Source organism: Passer domesticus, chromosome 11, assembly GCF_036417665.1.
Source record: "Passer domesticus isolate bPasDom1 chromosome 11, bPasDom1.hap1, whole genome shotgun sequence".
In the NCBI taxonomy this organism is placed as follows: Eukaryota; Metazoa; Chordata; class Aves; order Passeriformes; family Passeridae; genus Passer; species Passer domesticus.
The window spans coordinates 21,084,856-21,105,986 of record NC_087484.1 but is presented as its reverse complement, the minus strand read 5'-3'; the positions used below and the strand labels follow the sequence as shown (position 1 = coordinate 21,105,986).

The following is a 21,131-nucleotide window of genomic DNA, read 5'->3' as shown; positions in this document are numbered from 1 at the left end:
ACTGTCTCATCACCCTTATTGTAAGAAACTTCTTCCTTTTATCTGTTCTAAAGAGATCCTCTTTTAGGTACTCCAGCCTGAGCTGACTCCAGCAGTGTCAGTGCTTCTGAAACCCTTTTGGGGTTTCAGGATGAGCCTGGGGTTCAGCTCCCCCCTTCCCACACAGAGAGGTCTGAGGCAGAGCACCAGGCACTCCTCCAGCTGATGACAGAGGCTAAGTCACACACACCAAAAATGCAGAATCACATAAGAGCTAATCTCCCACAGGACTAATCTTCTCTATAGCGAGTTTTGCAAGCTAAGGAATGTGATCTTCGAAGCTACTCACATCAAAACTAGCACTTCAAGGTCTTACAGAAGTTTCAGAAAAGCATACCACAGGGCTCACAAAGAGGAGATTCTTCCTCCACAAGCATAAGAGCAGTATGAACTCTTGTGGGCAGACAGAGCCCAGCCTCAAGCACAAAAGATAACAGGCAACGGCAATTCAGCTCCAGGCTCCTCATCAAGGGGGTGGGTGAGTGCAACCAGGTCCCAGCTTGCTTCCTCCCTTCTCCACCCCCCAAACGCTGGCTCCTGTCTGAGCATGAACATGCACTAAGCTTGGTCTAAACAAGGCACCAATCTCTCCAGAAATCCTTCAGAAAACAGAGCAGCAGGGAGGAGAGGCAGCTGCCCACCAGAGAAAGCTCCCAGAGGAGAACTGCATGTGCAGGGGTAGTTTTAGAAGAGGTTTTTTCTCAGGTGGGTAAGAGCTGAGCAGGACCACGGTACACTCAGCACTAGAAGCACACACAGGTTCCCAGAGAAGTCATCACACCTCTGGTTCCAGGAGCCCACCTGGGACAGCAGCCACGTGAAGAACCAGAAGCAGTGCACAGAGTGACCTGGCAGCTGCAGAGGAGAGATCTGGGATTCAGACACCAGGAGGGCTGCCCAGGCCCACAGAGAACCTGCCACTCCTGTTCCCAGGCGCTAGCCATGTCTGGAGCCTCCATCACACCAAAGCATAAGGGATGTATTTTGGAGTAGCTAAATCCTCACAGGTCCTACTTGCCAGAAGGCAGGGAACTGCTCATACTCTGCTTCCCCGCCCAAGCTTCAGGAAGTTTGCAGAACCTTGACTGCCTTCAGCCTGTCACTGCTACACTGGCAGAGAGCTGGGAGGCAGGGGAACCTCCCACAGCAGCAAGCACTGTCACAGCCACCAGCCAGGCTGGCACTCACCCCAGCAGACTCCCCAGCGCGCCGAGCGGAGCTCGCACAGGTCGGCCGGCGGGAGGATTCTTCGGACGGGGTACTCCATGCACCTCCTGCTGCTGGCACACCACAGGCACTAGGACACAGGAGCAGGCAGCACAGCGTTACTGCTGCACTGACAGCGACCCTCGCTTTGCTTGGCAGCCACAGCACAGGGCCACCTCTGCTGGCTCACGAGACAGCACCCAGCAGCAACAGGGCGCTCAGGAGTAAGAGCTGTGTGAGCACAGATCACACCAGGACAGGCAGGAGAGGGGAGTGCAGAGCTCTAGAGCAAGTAAAGATGCTGAGAATCCTTCTCCTGGCTTAGAATTGTAGACTGTCCTGAGCTGGAAGGGACTGATAAGGATCATCGAGCCAACTACTGACCCTGCCCAGGACAGCCTTAAGAATCCCACCATTAATAACACAAATCCTTTACGTTTATTTTTGAGATAAGAAGAAAGCCTTTGAGACAAAGCGCTCTACACACACAAAGCTGATGAGCAGGAGAGGTGTGCATGTGCCCAGCCACTACAGACCATCTGCGGAGCTTTGCATGCTCCTCTCCTGGTGGCTCCAATCCCCAACCCCAGCATTCAGTAGGGGTTTGGTCAAACTGGTTCTGGCTACATCAGCTGCAAGATCTGACTCAAGTTCAAGTTTGCTGATATCTGTTGACGCCGGCAACTATTTACAGACACGAACGGAACGGGACCACACCTGAACAGCGTCGTGAGCTGTTTATTTAAGAAGCATCAGTCTCATTACATGGCTATGGCAATGGATCGATGCGAGCAGCTCGCTATCCAGACAGAAGGCCAAGGAAACTTAATGTTACAACATATTATAAGATAGTTTCAGACCTAGTTTCAGCCAATTACATAGAGCAAAAGCATATTGACAGTCGTTCTATCCAACCACATGAAGCACACGTAGCTTTGGTTAAAACAATAGCAACTTTTTCTCTCATACAATGGTTCGTTTACAAAAGACAAAGCACAGAGCCCTATTCATATTTCACCTTCTAAATATTTACTAAAATATACTTTTTTGCAACTTTGAAAGCTAAACTACATAGCTTTATTGTTCTATTTCTCATGTCTTCGCTACTGCTGATATCTCTTTTCTGCTGCTTAAGCATTTCACTATCCTTACTGTCTCTGCGGCCTTTCTTTTTCCCACCTTTTCTAAAATCCTCTAATCCCATGGATTCCCACATCTGTGATAAGGCAGCAGGGACTGGCAGGACACCAGCACACATCCTGCACCCAGCCAGTGCCACGGCCCAGCTGCTGGAGGGGAACTTGACCAGCCAGCCCAGCCCACTCAGTCCCTTCTCCAAGCACATCGTCCATCCATCAGGAAGCAGCTCAGCAATTCCATTACTCTAATCAAAAAGCACACAACAAAACCCACCCAGTTTCTAGCAACCTCCTTCCAGAGCACCAGAGAGGGATTGCCCTCTCACCCTCATAGGTGGGTGGAATTTGCAGCATGTCTGGGACAAGGGCAGGGGACCAGCCCTGCTTCCAGGAAGGAAACTTTTTCAGCATGGTGAGAGGCTGGGAGCCTCACTGCTGCTACTCACAGTGACATTTTTCAGGCATTCTTCACAGCTCCTGTTCGTATACTGGCGACAATCTGCAGGAAGAAAACAAGACACCTCAGGACTTTGAAGAGCTTCAGTGGTTTAAAACTCTGGGCTCCTCCAAGCCTGCTCCTACCCACCACTGGGCCAGCAGCAGTGCATGCTGCTGCTGCAAGAGCCACCAGCTTCAGCACATGCTCCATGTCATGGTGGGAAGCCCAAATGCAAGGCAAGTTCTGCCTTGCTCTGCTGACAAAGCCCTAAGCTGCGAGTTCCTCTCTTGGGTTTTATTTCCCTAAAAGCCTGAGAATCTGCTGTGGCAGTAGGGCAGCCAGGGCACACAGCTAGAGTCGGTCTGGAGGGACCCTATGAGGATGAGGGCAAGCAGTGGCTGGGTGATACAGTCCTGTAGCACCAGATATGGAGCAGCTCAAGCAAACAAGCCCCAGACACAGAAGCTGCTGCCAGGAGAAGCAGAGGAGCACACAGGGACACACAGAGCCACAGATCCTGCAGGAGGCCTCCTGCTGCACACGAGGGCTGTACCCTACCCCAGCCAGTTCATCCAAATCCTCCTTCAGCAGGACACAGTCCAGGCAATGCAGCAGCACTGCAGCCAAAATCTGTGCTGATGTTCAGAACCTGTTTCCACCCCCATCTGGCGGAGGAAGACCCCAGTTTACAGAGACAGGTGGCTCCCAGGAGCAGAGCCACCATGGATGCCACAGGACCAGAGCCACCATGGATGAAGGCATCCCCACAGGATGCATCCAGCTGGGCAGGGGAGTGGATAAGGTCTGAACCTGGACACAGGACAAACTGTTATGGTTGTTGCAGCACTTCGTGCTGGAAAATGAAGTATTGAGATTGTCTAAAAGAGACAGTCTCAAGAAAAGGGGAGACTTGAAAAATAACACAGAGACTAGAAATTTTCAGTTCCCCTGAAGTTGCTGAATAAAGCTTTGGGACTAACTAGAAAAAAGATAGAAGGATGTAAAGGTATGCACAAAGGAGGATAAATGTAGCTGGAACCAGTGGAGAAACAGACAGAGGACTAGAGAGGGGTTTTTTGTGAGCTACATAACTAAAACCAACAGTGCATGCCCAAAGAAAAAGTTCAAAGTAAGGTCACCAGTAATACTGAAGCCTTCAGTGAATATGACCACCAGACACCCCTTTAGATGACCTCCAGGACCAAAAAAGTAATTCCAGTAAAAGGCGAATGCATGCAAATTAGTTCTAGGAAAGTGGTGTTTGTGAATTAGCTAGGAGGTACCTTGTAATGAATATGTATGATCAGCATGGAATAAGTACCCTGTTGTGAACTCTCACCACACACATCACATTAAAGGAGATACTCTTCCATGTGTCCGACGCGGATAAAGAATGACTGCTTTCCAATGTTTCAAACGGAATAAAAAACTTTATTTCATAGCTAATATCCTAATATCCTAACATCCTAATATCCTGATGTCCTAATGTGCTAATGTCCTTATGTCCTAATGTCCTTTTGTCCTATATGTTCTAATGTCCTTATGTCCTAATGTCCTAATATCCTAATATCCTAGTATCCTAATATCCTAATATCCTAATATCCTAGTATCCTAATATCCTAATATCCTAATGTCCTAGTCTCCTAATATCCTAATATCCTAGTATCATAATAACCTAATATCCTATTATCCTAATATCCTAATATCCTAATATACTAATATCCTAATATCAATATCCTATCCTCTCCCCAAGTTTCTACAACTATATGGTTTCCCTCCAACAGCTCCTACTCTCCCAGTCTTGACGTCTGCCCAAACGTGTAGAAGAAACTAGACGAGGCCCGTCTCAGCATGCTGGTCTTCAGCTCAGACGGGCCGTGGAGGGTCCACATCACATCAGATGGCAGCGGGACGGTGTTGGTTGTCCCCTGCGGCCAGCGCTGCAATTCCCCTCGGTGGCCGCTGTCCCAGCCCGTTTCTTCTAAGGTCATCCTGCTCTCTGCGGGGACGCTGGCGGGGCACAGGGCTCGGTGCCCGGTCGCCATCAGCACGTCTTCTGCGCCGGCCACCTCCAGGAGCCGCATCCTCCTGCGCCTCCTGCTGCTGCCGCTGGCGCCACCGCGCCACGAAGGGATGGAGGCGGCGGCGGGGGCGACGCGGGGCCACCGGGGCTGGGTTGTCCTGGCCCTCCAGCACGCGGATGCTGCTGATGGGCCCTTGGCAGGTGGGGCAGGTGGCGGCGGCGTCGGTGGCAGCCTGGGGCTGGATGCAGGCGTGGCAGAACACGTGCCCGCAGGGCTCCACGGCAGCAGCGGGGTTGCGCAGGAAATCCACGCAGATGCGGCAGACACCCACGGCTCGTGGTGCTGATGGCTCCTGTCCCACCTCGGCCATTGCTGCTCCTGGGCTTGGCTGCTCTCAGCCGCTGGCAGGACTCGAAGGCTGGGCTCCCACTTCTGGAATTCAGAGGTTTCTCAGTCACTGGGAGCACTCGGAGGCTCCTCAGTCACTGACAGCACTCAGAGGTTCCTCAGTCACTAGGACTAAGAGGCTCCTCTTCACTCACTGGCAGAACTCCGAGGGTTGTCTTCACTTACTGGAGTCACTCAGAGGCTCCTCGGTCACTGGCAGTGCTCAGGTTCCTGGGTCACTGACAGCACTCGGAAGATCCACAGACACTGGTAGCACACAGGCTCCTCAGATGCTGGCAGCAGTGGAAGCTCCTCAGCTGCTCTGGGTCACAATGTGAGTGCTCCGGCACTACCCAACGCTGGTGGTTATAGTAACGCAAGTGTGTCATAATGGTCATGAGTGGTGACAACACAGGGTTCTTTCTGAGGGACACACCCAGGAGCCCCCCCACCCACAGAGATTCTATGGCACAAAACCCACCTGGCGGTGGGCTGCACCCCTCAGCGTTTGCCCAGATCCCTTCCCTTCTCTGCCAGTCACACCCACCAGGACCTGCAGAGATCCTGCTCTGCAGAGCTGCCTTCCATGGCGTGTGCTGGGGCTGCACCTCCTCAGCAGGAGCACTCTGCTCGGCCCTTGGTTGAGCTTCAGGAGGTTCCATCAGCCCATTTCTCCAGCTTGTTGAGGCCCTTGTGGGTGCAGAGTCACCCGCTGGTGTCTCAGCAACTCTTCCCACTGTAGGAAATTCAGCAAACTTGCTGAGGGTGCTCTGGGCCCCGTTATTCAGACCACTATCAAGAAGGAAGATGACCGGTCCCAGTACTGACGCCTGGGCTACACTGCTGATGATCAGCCTCTCTCTCAGCTTCATACTCTACTTAAAAACCAGTATCAACAGTTAAAATCACCTCCTCTCAGGGCAGAGCTTATTTGCAAAGTTCTGCCTCCCCCAAGCCTCCTGCTTTCTCCAAACTCATGAGAAATGTCTGATTGTTATAGATGAAAAATGAAAAATAGCCAATTTTAATAAAAATATAAAAAATAAAAATTATTTCACGACCGTAACACAGTCTCGACAGCCACCAATCAATCGGACAGCCGCCCCTGGGAGGTGACGTGGGTGAACGTGAGATTGGCCTCGCTAGTGCCAATTCCTCCCCGTCCACACTGGCTGCTCCAAGGCAGCAGTTCTTATACGGTTTATTTCGCCCGCGGCAGAGGCTGCACAAAGCCTCCGTCCGGGAATAGAATAATACACTTCCCTGATTCCCGGAATCCGGCATTCAGATGGAAGGTGTTGATGGCCCTGGTCCTCTCAGATAGGTGTCTTGTCTGGGCCATCATCGCTTGGGGTCACTGGGTGCAGGTCCTTGTGAATGCCCATCTCCTGTGCAGCAGAGTTTCCTTCACATGTAAATGTGGTGGTGCCTCTCTGTCCATCTGCCACGGTTTCACCATCCTGGGGAAGAATCTCTCCCCCGCCTTGTACACCAGTAGTTCATTTTATACATATATATATTGATATATCTTTTATTCCCACGAATTACTAACCATATTTATAACACTGACCATTTATCAGCCCCAGTGAGCATTTCCCCCTTCAAATACAGCAGCTCTGGCATACAGCATAGGATCTGTTGAATTGTTTGCTTCTTCCACCACTTTTCCTGAAATATACCTGAAATATACCTGGTATTTTCCTGGAAATACCATTGTAGCACTACACACTGACACCACCACTTGGAATAATTTGTGACCTTTGCAAGGAGACAGGTTGTTTGGCACAGACTCTCCAGCAGCAGGCACTTCAGGGCCTAGCTGCTGCTGCCACCATAGCCCTGCTGTGAAGGGAATGGAAGAGGCTGTGATGACAGCAGGCCGCCCCAGCACAGTTATCCACATGCAGCTGGGCAGCCTGTGCTCACAGCTCAGTCTGCCCCTGGGATTTCGCCTCTCAGAGTGCTGGCTGTTTGTCCCACCTTTCCTATCACATGGTTGGAATTGGCCTAGTGCCAGCTTTTTGTGGCCTTTATGTGCAGGGCTGTAGAAATCTCAGTCTCAAAGCCAAGCTCCCTGTTACATCTCACTAACCCCTTCTTTCCAAGTTCCCAGGGCATGGCCACATTTCATCCACCATCCATCCTGGCTCCCAGCAGGTCTCTCTGCTGCCCTGGCTCAGCAGAGGAGGACAGAGCCAGTCACAAGTGGGGTCTCAGGAAGAGGAACTTGCTTGCAGTTCCCTGATAGGTTTGCAGACATCACTCCTTAGCTCTAGGAGCAGGGCCAGTGGGAGCACTCAGGGTACCCAAAATGAATTTACTGGTCCCAGTTCCAGGACAGGACGGGGACTGGAGCCTGGTGCAGCCCAGCAGGGGAAAGGCAGCTCAAAAGGCTTTGGCACCAGCTGTCCCTGGACCTTGCTGGCTCTCAAGCAAAGGCCCCACAGCTTTCCCTGTGCCTTTGGCTGGCAGAGGCACCACGGGCCCTTTGGGCCAGCACATGAAGGACCCCTCTCAGCACTTTCCCTTCTCTTCACTGGGCTCCACAGTTCATCCTCCACGCACAAGGGATTCCAGCCACGCCGGGATCTGTGAATCATCACCTCCCTGCCGTGCACAGCCGGACACGGCGCTCTCGGCACCGCCCTGGCTCCTGCCCGGCAGCCCCGGGGCGCAGCCCCTGCCCGGACAGAAGGTGGGAGAGCAGCCACCACCAGAGCTCGGCAGAGTCAGGCCCTGTGTTCCTCCCACCCGAGCCTCTCCTGGCAGTAGCCGGCGACAATCTGGATTAAAAGTCACCCGCGAGCCCTGCCCCTGGGGCAGCAGGCAGGGCTCCCGGCGCCTCAGCTCCCCGAGCCCAGCTGGGGCCGCTGTGCTGAGCTCCACAAGGCCGGCCGTGCAGAGGGAGAGCTTCACCCCGGCCCACGGGAGCCTCCCCGGCAGGAGGCCACGGGCAGCTCTCCTCAGCCCAGACTCTCCCAGCCCTGCCCGGCCTGCACACGGGGCTGCGGCTGCTGCAGGGCCGGGCCTGGGCAGGCTCCAGAGCAGGCAGCTCCATCCCCTTCCCACCCAGGCCCTTACACTGCTCGGGCTGCAGCCTGAGCCCCCAGGCCACCCACGCACACAGGGGCTCTCTCCTGGAGAGGCCAGGGGACAAAAGGCCCAACTCTTGCCAGAACAGCCAGCTCCTTCCTTAGAGAGCAGCCTTGCTTCCATCCCAAGCTCTTCCTAACACCTGAACATCTCTGGGAACAGACTGTTCCTTTCAAGGCCAGCAAGAGCCCGAGGCAGCCTTGCTTCTGCCTCCCCCAGCTACCCCCAGTGAGTCAGAGCCACACAACAGTGACAACTCCATCAGCCACTACTCCCGACCTGTGCCTGCTGTGGAAGGAGAATTAAACTCTTTCAGACCAGAACAGTAATTGAATCAGTTTAATATACAGTCAGCATATTGTAAATGCACTTGAAACTTACAGTATTGCTAACAGACGTGGCCATTGAGCCCAAGACCACCTTTCTAGAAAGGCACAGAGAGGTAGGAGAGTTGGGGCATTTCCCCAGATTAGTTGCAAGTGAGAAGGTGCACATAAGACCTTCCTCCTGGAAGCACCAGATCACCAGAAACTTGTGCTCTTTGAGAGGACTGCTAATGTGCTGGGATAAGTGCATGCACCTGGAGTGACAGCCAAAGCCTCCTGCTAGCCCTTACGTCAGGAAACTCTTGCTGGCTTTTGCATATACTAAAAGAAAAAAAAAAAGAGGGGGAGGAAGAGCAGAAGAGGCTAGCTCTGTGTGCATGAAGTGTTCTTGGTGAGGCAGGAGTGAGGGAGATGTGTGACGTTGCTTTTGCCCTTGGCTGGGACAAGGACTGTTATGTGCATTGCTTTGGACACCACAACCACCCTGGGGTGAGTGAGGAAAAAATGCCCCATCTTCCAGTATTGTCACCATGGTTTCTTGCACCAGCAGGGCAAGAGCAAAGTCTGGGCAGACCAAGCACCTGGAGTGGGGACAATGGTGTCACCAAGGATTTGGGTCATCTTCTGTGGCAGTTGAAGTGGCACCATGGTGGTGGGGGGAAGCCTGGAGACTTGTGGCTCTGCAGAAGGCACTGTTCACCAGGGTGGGTGGGTGTGTCTGGAGATGCTAATTCTCAAATTTTGCGTAAGGGTTCTCTTCCTTGAACAGGCCTAGAAGAGAGAAGAGATTTGTTCAGACAGCAGCTCCCACAGTGGTCACAGCCAGCAAGAAAACCAGTCCTGGGAAATAACTCTTTGTCATTTGAGCATCCTCAAGCCTCCCAGCTGCAGTTCTCCCAAAACACCTGCTCTTACTTGTGCAGGGCCCACAGTCAGCACTGTTTCACTCTCCCCTTCTGCACAAGAGGAGACATCCATTGAGAAGCTTGACCTGATGGCAAACTCCTCTCCCAGGCAGCCCTTGTACAGTCCAGGTAAAGCAGCCTGCCTAATCTTCCAGAGCTCTCCCCTCTACACAGCCCTTCTGTCAGACTGGATTACAAGCAAAGAGCCCAGACCCAAATGAAATTAAAACTGTTCTTAGACTTGCTTCCCTGCTCCTGCATCGAGACTGGGAAATGGCAAGGCAGGGTATGGGGCTGACTTTTGGGCTAGCAACAAGCCATGTGCCATGCTGTTTGATGCTTTCCCAGCTCAACACTTCTGAAGAAGAGCCACAAAGGACAAGATTGCAAACTCTGGGGTCAGGCTGCAGCAAGACAACTCTGACATGGCAAGACAGACCCAGAGCACAGCCCTTCCACAGGCAGATGCTTCCCATACCAAGAGCTCCTTCAGGCACAGCTTTGCCTGCTCTTTCTTTCCTAAAGGATCCAGCCCATCCAGAGGCCCTGGAATCTCCTGCCTAACCTGGACCTGCAGTGGGCAGCAGCTGCAGGCAGAGGAAAGGTCTCTAGTTTTCCCTACAGCCCCTCCACAGCCAGAGACCACCAAGTGCAGCATGCATGAGCCCAAGTGCTCCACAGCCAGACACTGGCAGAGCCCCCGGCAGCCCCAGTGGGCAGGCTGGAGGGACAGCGCAACTTCCAAGTTGATGTTCTCCTCAGGCAGGTCCAGACCTGGCCCAGGTCTGTGGGACTCACCTGAGGGGCAGTTCAGCCCCAGGAGGGAGGCTGTGCACTCCCATCCCCAGGGGACTGAGACACCACTGCTGGCACAGAGGAGCAGAGGGATTGGGGTGGGATTGGTGCCTGCTCTGTGCTCCTGCAGCTGTGGGCATTCTGATTCCTACCTGGCCCCACACCTCAGACTGCTGGCTAACCACAGAATTACTGGAGGGCTGTGTCTGAAGGGTAACAGGATTATGATGGTGCTGTGTCTGCCAGCTTCTGCTTCTACCTTCTAGTCAAGCTCCATCAACTTCTCCCACGTGGTAAGCTTGGAGAACACATTCTGGAGAACATTATACACTTCCTCTTCCCTGTCCAGGAAAAATAGCCCTTGTATGGGCTCACACACCATGACCCCAGCATCTCTACACTTACTCTGAGCCAAGAGAAGCAGGGACCATATTTTCCCTGCTGGCCAGGTCTCATCTACAGCTGTAACCATGGCAAGGAGCACAGTTACAGAGGCTGCTTCATCTAAAGCTTAGTTTGAATCACTCATGTCAGCACTGTACCGTATTTTCTTCGGATTTCATCATGCCGTGATTTCATCTCCGCTCTCCTGCGAGAGGCAAACAAAAAAGCCATGAGTCAGTAACTGGTGGTACAAAAGGGAACAAGAAGAGCCAGAGCTCCTTGCTTATTCCCAAACAAGGGAGCTCCAGGCTGGCAGGTTTGCTCAGCCTGCCACCTCAGGGAGTCTCTGGGGACCACCAGAGCCCACACATCAGCAGCCCTCAGGGAGCTGCATACACAAAACTTGTGATGCTACATCCACGAGTCACCCCGGCGTGACACTCCTAATGAGGCTTGTGTGTGAGCTAGGGCTGAAGCAGCCACTGACTGCATGTGCTGAGCCCCACGTGCCTCCTGGCATCACATTTGATGGCACAGACAGCAGCCAAATCATCCTGCAGCCTCAGGGCCTGTGGTACAAACTCACCTCTCCTCCTGCCGCACCCGCCTCTTCTCCCGCTCCCTGGCTGCTCTCTCATCATCCTTGTCCGGCCTGGTGGACAGAAAAACCCCTTAGTGCACTCAGCACTCAGTCCTGCAGCAGCACACGGCTGCATCTGAGCTGCTCCACAATCAGGGCACCCCCCAATACTTACTTTTTGCTCTTTTTCTTACAACAGCAGCAGCAGCAGCAGACCCCCAACATGATCAGAAGTGTTCCTCCCACCACGGACATTGCAGTGATCAGGGCTTCAAAGTTCACTGAAGGATTTGACAAAAACGTGTTTAGCTCACACAGACACAGCTGTCTGGGGTTACAATACAGGATCACAGGATCATTAATGTTGGGAAAGCACTCATGATTCATCAAGTCCAACTGTTCCCCCAGCACTGCCAGGTCTTCCAGTAAACATGTCCCCAGGTGCAACAGCTCTGTGTTTTTTGAATGCTTCCAGGGATGCTACCGCTGCCCTGGGCAGCCTGTTCCACTGTCTGACCGCCCTCTGAGTGAAGAATCTTTTTCTTACTATCCAACCTAAACCTCCTCTGGTGCAATTTGAGGCCATTTCCTCTTATCCTACAGCCACTTTCTCTGATCTTGTTTATGAACATACAGCTACTGTCACCAGCAGCTTCAGTCACTGGGCTGGAGATGTGCAGCCACCTGGGAAAGCAAATGGACATTGTTAGCTGTGGATAACAATGTAGATAAACCTATGTAGACATAACAAGTGTTGGTACCCACAAATAAACACCAGCTGAGCACATGTCCCTGCTAACAGGAGCGCTCAGTTACTGGCAGGGAGAAACGCACTCAGGTCAAACTCCTCTGGCAGAAACAGGAGCAAAGCTATCTTAATCACTAATCCAGGTAAAAATTGAGGGAAAAAACCCAACAACTGAAGGCTTCAGGGCTAAGGAATCATCTCTGACAGGGAGGAATTACTGTCCATGGGAGCCAGCCTCAGAAGACATCTCTGATGAGATGAGCACTTAGCGGCATCTGAAGTCCTTGGGCAAGAGATAAACTGAAAAAAAATCTGTCAGGTTGGGGCCAGCAGTGCTGCTCAGGCAGCTGAGGGCCAAGTCCTGCTTCCTGCACCTGACTGCCACGTCTCCCCAGGGCTGGGGGGCTCTGCTTGCCCACACACAGAACAAAGCCTGCTGGAACATGGCGAGGCAGCAGCCGTGAGCCCTGGTCCCTGCTCATCCCACTCAGCTCCTGCAGTAATGGCAGTAGAGACACCAGCCAAAACTGACACATCTACATGCCAAGGATTTCAGGCAACAACAAAGAGGAGGTTCTTCCAAGTGTGGTTCAGGCTGTTCACAGAATTGTGCCTGTGGAAATATTTGTTTAGGAGCCGCTTTGCACACGACAGCCAGGCTACAGAAATCTCAGAGCACCTGAACCTGCACAGAGCACTTGAAGGTCATTTAGTCCAACTCCATCTTTCTCTAGACCAGCCTGCTCACAGTCCTATCCAGCCTGACCTTGAACGTTTCCAGGGATGGGGCATTCAGCACCTCTCTGGGCAACCTGTGCCACTGTCTCATCACCCTTATTGTAAGAAACTTCTTCCTTTTATCTGTTCTAAAGAGATCCTCTTTTAGGTACTCCAGCCTGAGCTGACTCCAGCAGTGTCAGTGCTTCTGAAACCCTTTTGGGGTTTCAGGATGAGCCTGGGGTTCAGCTCCCCCCTTCCCACACAGAGAGGTCTGAGGCAGAGCACCAGGCACTCCTCCAGCTGATGACAGAGGCTAAGTCACACACACCAAAAATGCAGAATCACATAAGAGCTAATCTCCCACAGGACTAATCTTCTCTATAGCGAGTTTTGCAAGCTAAGGAATGTGATCTTCGAAGCTACTCACATCAAAACTAGCACTTCAAGGTCTTACAGAAGTTTCAGAAAAGCATACCACAGGGCTCACAAAGAGGAGATTCTTCCTCCACAAGCATAAGAGCAGTATGAACTCTTGTGGGCAGACAGAGCCCAGCCTCAAGCACAAAAGATAACAGGCAACGGCAATTCAGCTCCAGGCTCCTCATCAAGGGGGTGGGTGAGTGCAACCAGGTCCCAGCTTGCTTCCTCCCTTCTCCACCCCCCAAACGCTGGCTCCTGTCTGAGCATGAACATGCACTAAGCTTGGTCTAAACAAGGCACCAATCTCTCCAGAAATCCTTCAGAAAACAGAGCAGCAGGGAGGAGAGGCAGCTGCCCACCAGAGAAAGCTCCCAGAGGAGAACTGCATGTGCAGGGGTAGTTTTAGAAGAGGTTTTTTCTCAGGTGGGTAAGAGCTGAGCAGGACCACAGTACACTCAGCTCTAGAAGCACACACAGGTTCCCAGAGAAGTCATCACACCTCTGGTTCCAGGAGCCCACCTGGGACAGCAGCCACGTGAAGAACCAGAAGCAGTGCACAGAGTGACCTGACAGCTGCAGAGGAGAGATCTGGGATTCAGACACCAGGAGGGCTGCCCAGGCCCACAGAGAACCTGCCACTCCTGTTCCCAGGCGCTAGCCATGTCTGGAGCCTCCATCACACCAAAGCATAAGGGATGTATTTTGGAGTAGCTAAATCCTCACAGGTCCTACTTGCCAGAAGGCAGGGAACTGCTCATACTCTGCTTCCCCGCCCACGCTTCAGGAAGTTTGCAGAACCTTGACTGCCTTCAGCCTGTCACTGCTACACTGGCAGAGAGCTGGGAGGCAGGGGAACCTCCCACAGCAGCAAGCACTGTCACAGCCACCAGCCAGGCTGGCACTCACCCCAGCAGACTCCCCAGCGCGCCGAGCGGAGCTCGCACAGGTCGGCCGGCGGGAGGATTCTTCGGACGGGGTACTCCATGCACCTCCTGCTGCTGGCACACCACAGGCACTAGGACACAGGAGCAGGCAGCACAGCGTTACTGCTGCACTGACAGCGACCCTCGCTTTGCTTGGCAGCCACAGCACAGGGCCACCTCTGCTGGCTCACGAGACAGCACCCAGCAGCAACAGGGCGCTCAGGAGTAAGAGCTGTGTGAGCACAGATCACACCAGGACAGGCAGGAGAGGGGAGTGCAGAGCTCTAGAGCAAGTAAAGATGCTGAGAATCCTTCTCCTGGCTTAGAATTGTAGACTGTCCTGAGCTGGAAGGGACTGATAAGGATCATCGAGCCAACTACTGACCCTGCCCAGGACAGCCTTAAGAATCCCACCATTAATAACACAAATCCTTTACGTTTATTTTTGAGATAAGAAGAAAGCCTTTGAGACAAAGCGCTCTACACACACAAAGCTGATGAGCAGGAGAGGTGTGCATGTGCCCAGCCACTACAGACCATCTGCGGAGCTTTGCATGCTCCTCTCCTGGTGGCTCCAATCCCCAACCCCAGCATTCAGTAGGGGTTTGGTCAAACTGGTTCTGGCTACATCAGCTGCAAGATCTGACTCAAGTTCAAGTTTGCTGATATCTGTTGACGCCGGCAACTATTTACAGACACGAACGGAACGGGACCACACCTGAACAGCGTCGTGAGCTGTTTATTTAAGAAGCATCAGTCTCATTACATGGCTATGGCAATGGATCGATGCGAGCAGCTCGCTATCCAGACAGAAGGCCAAGGAAACTTAATGTTACAACATATTATAAGATAGTTTCAGACCTAGTTTCAGCCAATTACATAGAGCAAAAGCATATTGACAGTCGTTCTATCCAACCACATGAAGCACACGTAGCTTTGGTTAAAACAATAGCAACTTTTTCTCTCATACAATGGTTCGTTTACAAAAGACAAAGCACAGAGCCCTATTCATATTTCACCTTCTAAATATTTACTAAAATATACTTTTTTGCAACTTTGAAAGCTAAACTACATAGCTTTATTGTTCTATTTCTCATGTCTTCGCTACTGCTGATATCTCTTTTCTGCTGCTTAAGCATTTCACTATCCTTACTGTCTCTGCGGCCTTTCTTTTTCCCACCTTTTCTAAAATCCTCTAATCCCATGGATTCCCACATCTGTGATAAGGCAGCAGGGACTGGCAGGACACCAGCACACATCCTGCACCCAGCCAGTGCCACGGCCCAGCTGCTGGAGGGGAACTTGACCAGCCAGCCCAGCCCACTCAGTCCCTTCTCCAAGCACATCGTCCATCCATCAGGAAGCAGCTCAGCAATTCCATTACTCTAATCAAAAAGCACACAACAAAACCCACCCAGTTTCTAGCAACCTCCTTCCAGAGCACCAGAGAGGGATTGCCCTCTCACCCTCATAGGTGGGTGGAATTTGCAGCATGTCTGGGACAAGGGCAGGGGACCAGCCCTGCTTCCAGGAAGGAAACTTTTTCAGCATGGTGAGAGGCTGGGAGCCTCACTGCTGCTACTCACAGTGACATTTTTCAGGCATTCTTCACAGCTCCTGTTCGTATACTGGCGACAATCTGCAGGAAGAAAACAAGACACCTCAGGACTTTGAAGAGCTTCAGTGGTTTAAAACTCTGGGCTCCTCCAAGCCTGCTCCTACCCACCACTGGGCCAGCAGCAGTGCATGCTGCTGCTGCAAGAGCCACCAGCTTCAGCACATGCTCCATGTCATGGTGGGAAGCCCAAATGCAAGGCAAGTTCTGCCTTGCTCTGCTGACAAAGCCCTAAGCTGCGAGTTCCTCTCTTGGGTTTTATTTCCCTAAAAGCCTGAGAATCTGCTGTGGCAGTAGGGCAGCCAGGGCACACAGCTAGAGTCGGTCTGGAGGGACCCTATGAGGATGAGGGCAAGCAGTGGCTGGGTGATACAGTCCTGTAGCACCAGATATGGAGCAGCTCAAGCAAACAAGCCCCAGACACAGAAGCTGCTGCCAGGAGAAGCAGAGGAGCACACAGGGACACACAGAGCCACAGATCCTGCAGGAGGCCTCCTGCTGCACACGAGGGCTGTACCCTACCCCAGCCAGTTCATCCAAATCCTCCTTCAGCAGGACACAGTCCAGGCAATGCAGCAGCACTGCAGCCAAAATCTGTGCTGATGTTCAGAACCTGTTTCCACCCCCATCTGGCGGAGGAAGACCCCAGTTTACAGACACAGGTGGCTCCCAGGAGCAGAGCCACCATGGATGCCACAGGACCAGAGCCACCATGGATGAAGGCATCCCCACAGGATGCATCCAGCTGGGCAGGGGAGTGGATAAGGTCTGAACCTGGACACAGGACAAACTGTTATGGTTGTTGCAGCACTTCGTGCTGGAAAATGAAGTATTGAGATTGTCTAAAAGAGACAGTCTCAAGAAAAGGGGAGACTTGAAAAATAACACAGAGACTAGAAATTTTCAGTTCCCCTGAAGTTGCTGAATAAAGCTTTGGGACTAACTAGAAAAAAGATAGAAGGATGTAAAGGTATGCACAAAGGAGGATAAATGTAGCTGGAACCAGTGGAGAAACAGACAGAGGACTAGAGAGGGGTTTTTTGTGAGCTACATAACTAAAACCAACAGTGCATGCCCAAAGAAAAAGTTCAAAGTAAGGTCACCAGTAATACTGAAGCCTTCAGTGAATATGACCACCAGACACCCCTTTAGATGACCTCCAGGACCAAAAAAGTAATTCCAGTAAAAGGCGAATGCATGCAAATTAGTTCTAGGAAAGTGGTGTTTGTGAATTAGCTAGGAGGTACCTTGTAATGAATATGTATGATCAGCATGGAATAAGTACCCTGTTGTGAACTCTCACCACACACATCACATTAAAGGAGATACTCTTCCATGTGTCCGACGCGGATAAAGAATGACTGCTTTCCAATGTTTCAAACGGAATAAAAAACTTTATTTCATAGCTAATATCCTAATATCCTAACATCCTAATATCCTGATGTCCTAATGTGCTAATGTCCTTATGTCCTAATGTCCTTTTGTCCTATATGTTCTAATGTCCTTATGTCCTAATGTCCTAATATCCTAATATCCTAGTATCCTAATATCCTAATATCCTAATATCCTAGTATCCTAATATCCTAATATCCTAATGTCCTAGTCTCCTAATATCCTAATATCCTAGTATCATAATAACCTAATATCCTATTATCCTAATATCCTAATATCCTAATATACTAATATCCTAATATCAATATCCTATCCTCTCCCCAAGTTTCTACAACTATATGGTTTCCCTCCAACAGCTCCTACTCTCCCAGTCTTGACGTCTGCCCAAACGTGTAGAAGAAACTAGACGAGGCCCGTCTCAGCATGCTGGTCTTCAGCTCAGACGGGCCGTGGAGGGTCCACATCACATCAGATGGCAGCGGGACGGTGTTGGTTGTCCCCTGCGGCCAGCGCTGCAATTCCCCTCGGTGGCCGCTGTCCCAGCCCGTTTCTTCGCAGGTCATCCTGCTCTCTGCGGGGACGCTGGCGGGGCACAGGGCTCGGTGCCCGGTCGCCATCAGCACGTCTTCTGCGCCGGCCACCTCCAGGAGCCGCATCCTCCTGCGCCTCCTGCTGCTGCCGCTGGCGCCACCGCGCCACGAAGGGATGGAGGCGGCGGCGGGGGCGACGCGGGGCCACCGGGGCTGGGTTGTCCTGGCCCTCCAGCACGCGGATGCTGCTGATGGGCCCTTGGCAGGTGGGGCAGGTGGCGGCGGCGTCGGTGGCAGCCTGGGGCTGGATGCAGGCGTGGCAGAACACGTGCCCGCAGGGCTCCACGGCAGCAGCGGGGTTGCGCAGGAAATCCACGCAGATGCGGCAGACACCCACGGCTCGTGGTGCTGATGGCTCCTGTCCCACCTCGGCCATTGCTGCTCCTGGGCTTGGCTGCTCTCAGCCGCTGGCAGGACTCGAAGGCTGGGCTCCCACTTCTGGAATTCAGAGGTTTCTCAGTCACTGGGAGCACTCGGAGGCTCCTCAGTCACTGACAGCACTCAGAGGTTCCTCAGTCACTAGGACTAAGAGGCTCCTCTTCACTCACTGGCAGAACTCCGAGGGTTGTCTTCACTTACTGGAGTCACTCAGAGGCTCCTCGGTCACTGGCAGTGCTCAGGTTCCTGGGTCACTGACAGCACTCGGAAGATCCACAGACACTGGTAGCACACAGGCTCCTCAGATGCTGGCAGCAGTGGAAGCTCCTCAGCTGCTCTGGGTCACAATGTGAGTGCTCCGGCACTACCCAACGCTGGTGGTTATAGTAACGCAAGTGTGTCATAATGGTCATGAGTGGTGACAACACAGGGTTCTTTCTGAGGGACACACCCAGGAGCCCCCCCACCCACAGAGATTCTATGGCACAAAACCCACCTGGCGGTGGGCTGCACCCCTCAGCGTTTGCCCAGATCCCTTCCCTTCTCTGCCAGTCACACCCACCAGGACCTGCAGAGATCCTGCTCTGCAGAGCTGCCTTCCATGGCGTGTGCTGGGGCTGCACCTCCTCAGCAGGAGCACTCTGCTCGGCCCTTGGTTGAGCTTCAGGAGGTTCCATCAGCCCATTTCTCCAGCTTGTTGAGGCCCTTGTGGGTGCAGAGTCACCCGCTGGTGTCTCAGCAACTCTTCCCACTGTAGGAAATTCAGCAAACTTGCTGAGGGTGCTCTGGGCCCCGTTATTCAGACCACTATCAAGAAGGAAGATGACCGGTCCCAGTACTGACGCCTGGGCTACACTGCTGATGATCAGCCTCTCTCTCAGCTTCATACTCTACTTAAAAACCAGTATCAACAGTTAAAATCACCTCCTCTCAGGGCAGAGCTTATTTGCAAAGTTCTGCCTCCCCCAAGCCTCCTGCTTTCTCCAAACTCATGAGAAATGTCTGATTGTTATAGATGAAAAATGAAAAATAGCCAATTTTAATAAAAATATAAAAAATAAAAATTATTTCACGACCGTAACACAGTCTCGACAGCCACCAATCAATCGGACAGCCGCCCCTGGGAGGTGACGTGGGTGAACGTGAGATTGGCCTCGCTAGCGCCAATTCCTCCCCGTCCACACTGGCTGCTCCAAGGCAGCAGTTCTTATACGGTTTATTTCGCCCGCGGCAGAGGCTGCACAAAGCCTCCGTCCGGGAATAGAATAATACACTTCCCTGATTCCCGGAATCCGGCATTCAGATGGAAGGTGTTGATGGCCCTGGTCCTCTCAGATAGGTGTCTTGTCTGGGCCATCATCGCTTGGGGTCACTGGGTGCAGGTCCTTGTGAATGCCCATCTCCTGTGCAGCAGAGTTTCCTTCACATGTAAATGTGGTGGTGCCTCTCTGTCCATCTGCCACGGTTTCACCATCCTGGGGAAGAATCTCTCCCCCGCCTTGTACACCAGTAGTTCATTTTATACATATATATATTGATATATCTTTTATTCCCACGAATTACTAACCATATTTATAACACTGACCATTTATCAGCCCCAGTGAGCATTTCCCCCTTCAAATACAGCAGCTCTGGCATACAGCATAGGATCTGTTGAATTGTTTGCTTCTTCCACCACTTTTCCTGAAATATACCTGAAATATACCTGGTATTTTCCTGGAAATACCATTGTAGCACTACACACTGACACCACCACTTGGAATAATTTGTGACCTTTGCAAGGAGACAGGTTGTTTGGCACAGACTCTCCAGCAGCAGGCACTTCAGGGCCTAGCTGCTGCTGCCACCATAGCCCTGCTGTGAAGGGAATGGAAGAGGCTGTGATGACAGCAGGCCGCCCCAGCACAGTTATCCACATGCAGCTGGGCAGCCTGTGCTCACAGCTCAGTCTGCCCCTGGGATTTCGCCTCTCAGAGTGCTGGCTGTTTGTCCCACCTTTCCTATCACATGGTTGGAATTGGCCTAGTGCCAGCTTTTTGTGGCCTTTATGTGCAGGGCTGTAGAAATCTCAGTCTCAAAGCCAAGCTCCCTGTTACATCTCACTAACCCCTTCTTTCCAAGTTCCCAGGGCATGGCCACATTTCATCCACCATCCATCCTGGCTCCCAGCAGGTCTCTCTGCTGCCCTGGCTCAGCAGAGGAGGACAGAGCCAGTCACAAGTGGGGTCTCAGGAAGAGGAACTTGCTTGCAGTTCCCTGATAGGTTTGCAGACATCACTCCTTAGCTCTAGGAGCAGGGCCAGTGGGAGCACTCAGGGTACCCAAAATGAATTTACTGGTCCCAGTTCCAGGACAGGACGGGGACTGGAGCCTGGTGCAGCCCAGCAGGGGAAAGGCAGCTCAAAAGGCTTTGGCACCAGCTGTCCCTGGACCTTGCTGGCTCTCAAGCAAAGGCCCCACAGCTTTCCCTGTGCCTTTGGCTGGCAGAGGCACCACGGGCCCTTTGGGCCAGCACATGAAGGACCCCTCTCAGCACTTTCCCTTCTCTTCACTGGGCTCCACAGTTCATCCTCCACGCACAAGGGATTCCAGCCACGCCGGGATCTGTGAATCATCACCTCCCTGCCGTGCACAGCCGGACACGGCGCTCTCGGCACCGCCCTGGCTCCTGCCCGGCAGCCCCGGGGCGCAGCCCCTGCCCGGACAGAAGGTGGGAGAGCAGCCACCACCAGAGCTCGGCAGAGTCAGGCCCTGTGTTCCTCCCACCCGAGCCTCTCCTGGCAGTAGCCGGCGACAATCTGGATTAAAAGTCACCCGCGAGCCCTGCCCCTGGGGCAGCAGGCAGGGCTCCCGGCGCCTCAGCTCCCCGAGCCCAGCTGGGGCCGCTGTGCTGAGCTCCACAAGCCCGGCCGTGCAGAGGGAGAGCTTCACCCCGGCCCACGGGAGCCTCCCCGGCAGGAGGCCACGGGCAGCTCTCCTCAGCCCAGACTCTCCCAGCCCTGCCCGGCCTGCACACGGGGCTGCGGCT

General features: G+C 52.8%; 1 protein-coding gene across 3 annotated transcripts; it reads right to left on the bottom strand.

The window, feature by feature from the left end:
• Positions 1-9,687: 9,687 nt before the first annotated feature.
• On the bottom strand, positions 9,688-17,609 carry LOC135309567 (pituitary tumor-transforming gene 1 protein-interacting protein-like). 3 transcript variants are annotated; one of them, XM_064435667.1, is made up of 5 exons: positions 14,112-17,609; positions 11,493-11,598; positions 11,324-11,389; positions 10,896-10,942; positions 9,688-10,145 (listed from the first exon to the last, which is right to left on the bottom strand). In XM_064435667.1, the coding sequence occupies exons 1-5, from the start codon at positions 14,188-14,190 to the stop codon at positions 10,078-10,080; spliced, it is 366 nt and encodes a 121-aa protein (XP_064291737.1). In that variant the 5' UTR covers positions 14,191-17,609; the 3' UTR covers positions 9,688-10,077. The 3 variants fall into 3 exon arrangements, 1 of the variants encoding a protein (XP_064291737.1); XR_010369797.1 differs by lacking the exons at positions 9,688-10,145; positions 10,896-10,942 and having other exon boundaries at positions 11,370-11,389; positions 13,725-17,609; XR_010369796.1 differs by lacking the exons at positions 9,688-10,145; positions 10,896-10,942 and having other exon boundaries at positions 11,371-11,598; positions 13,725-17,609.
• Positions 17,610-21,131: the final 3,522 nt, after the last annotated feature.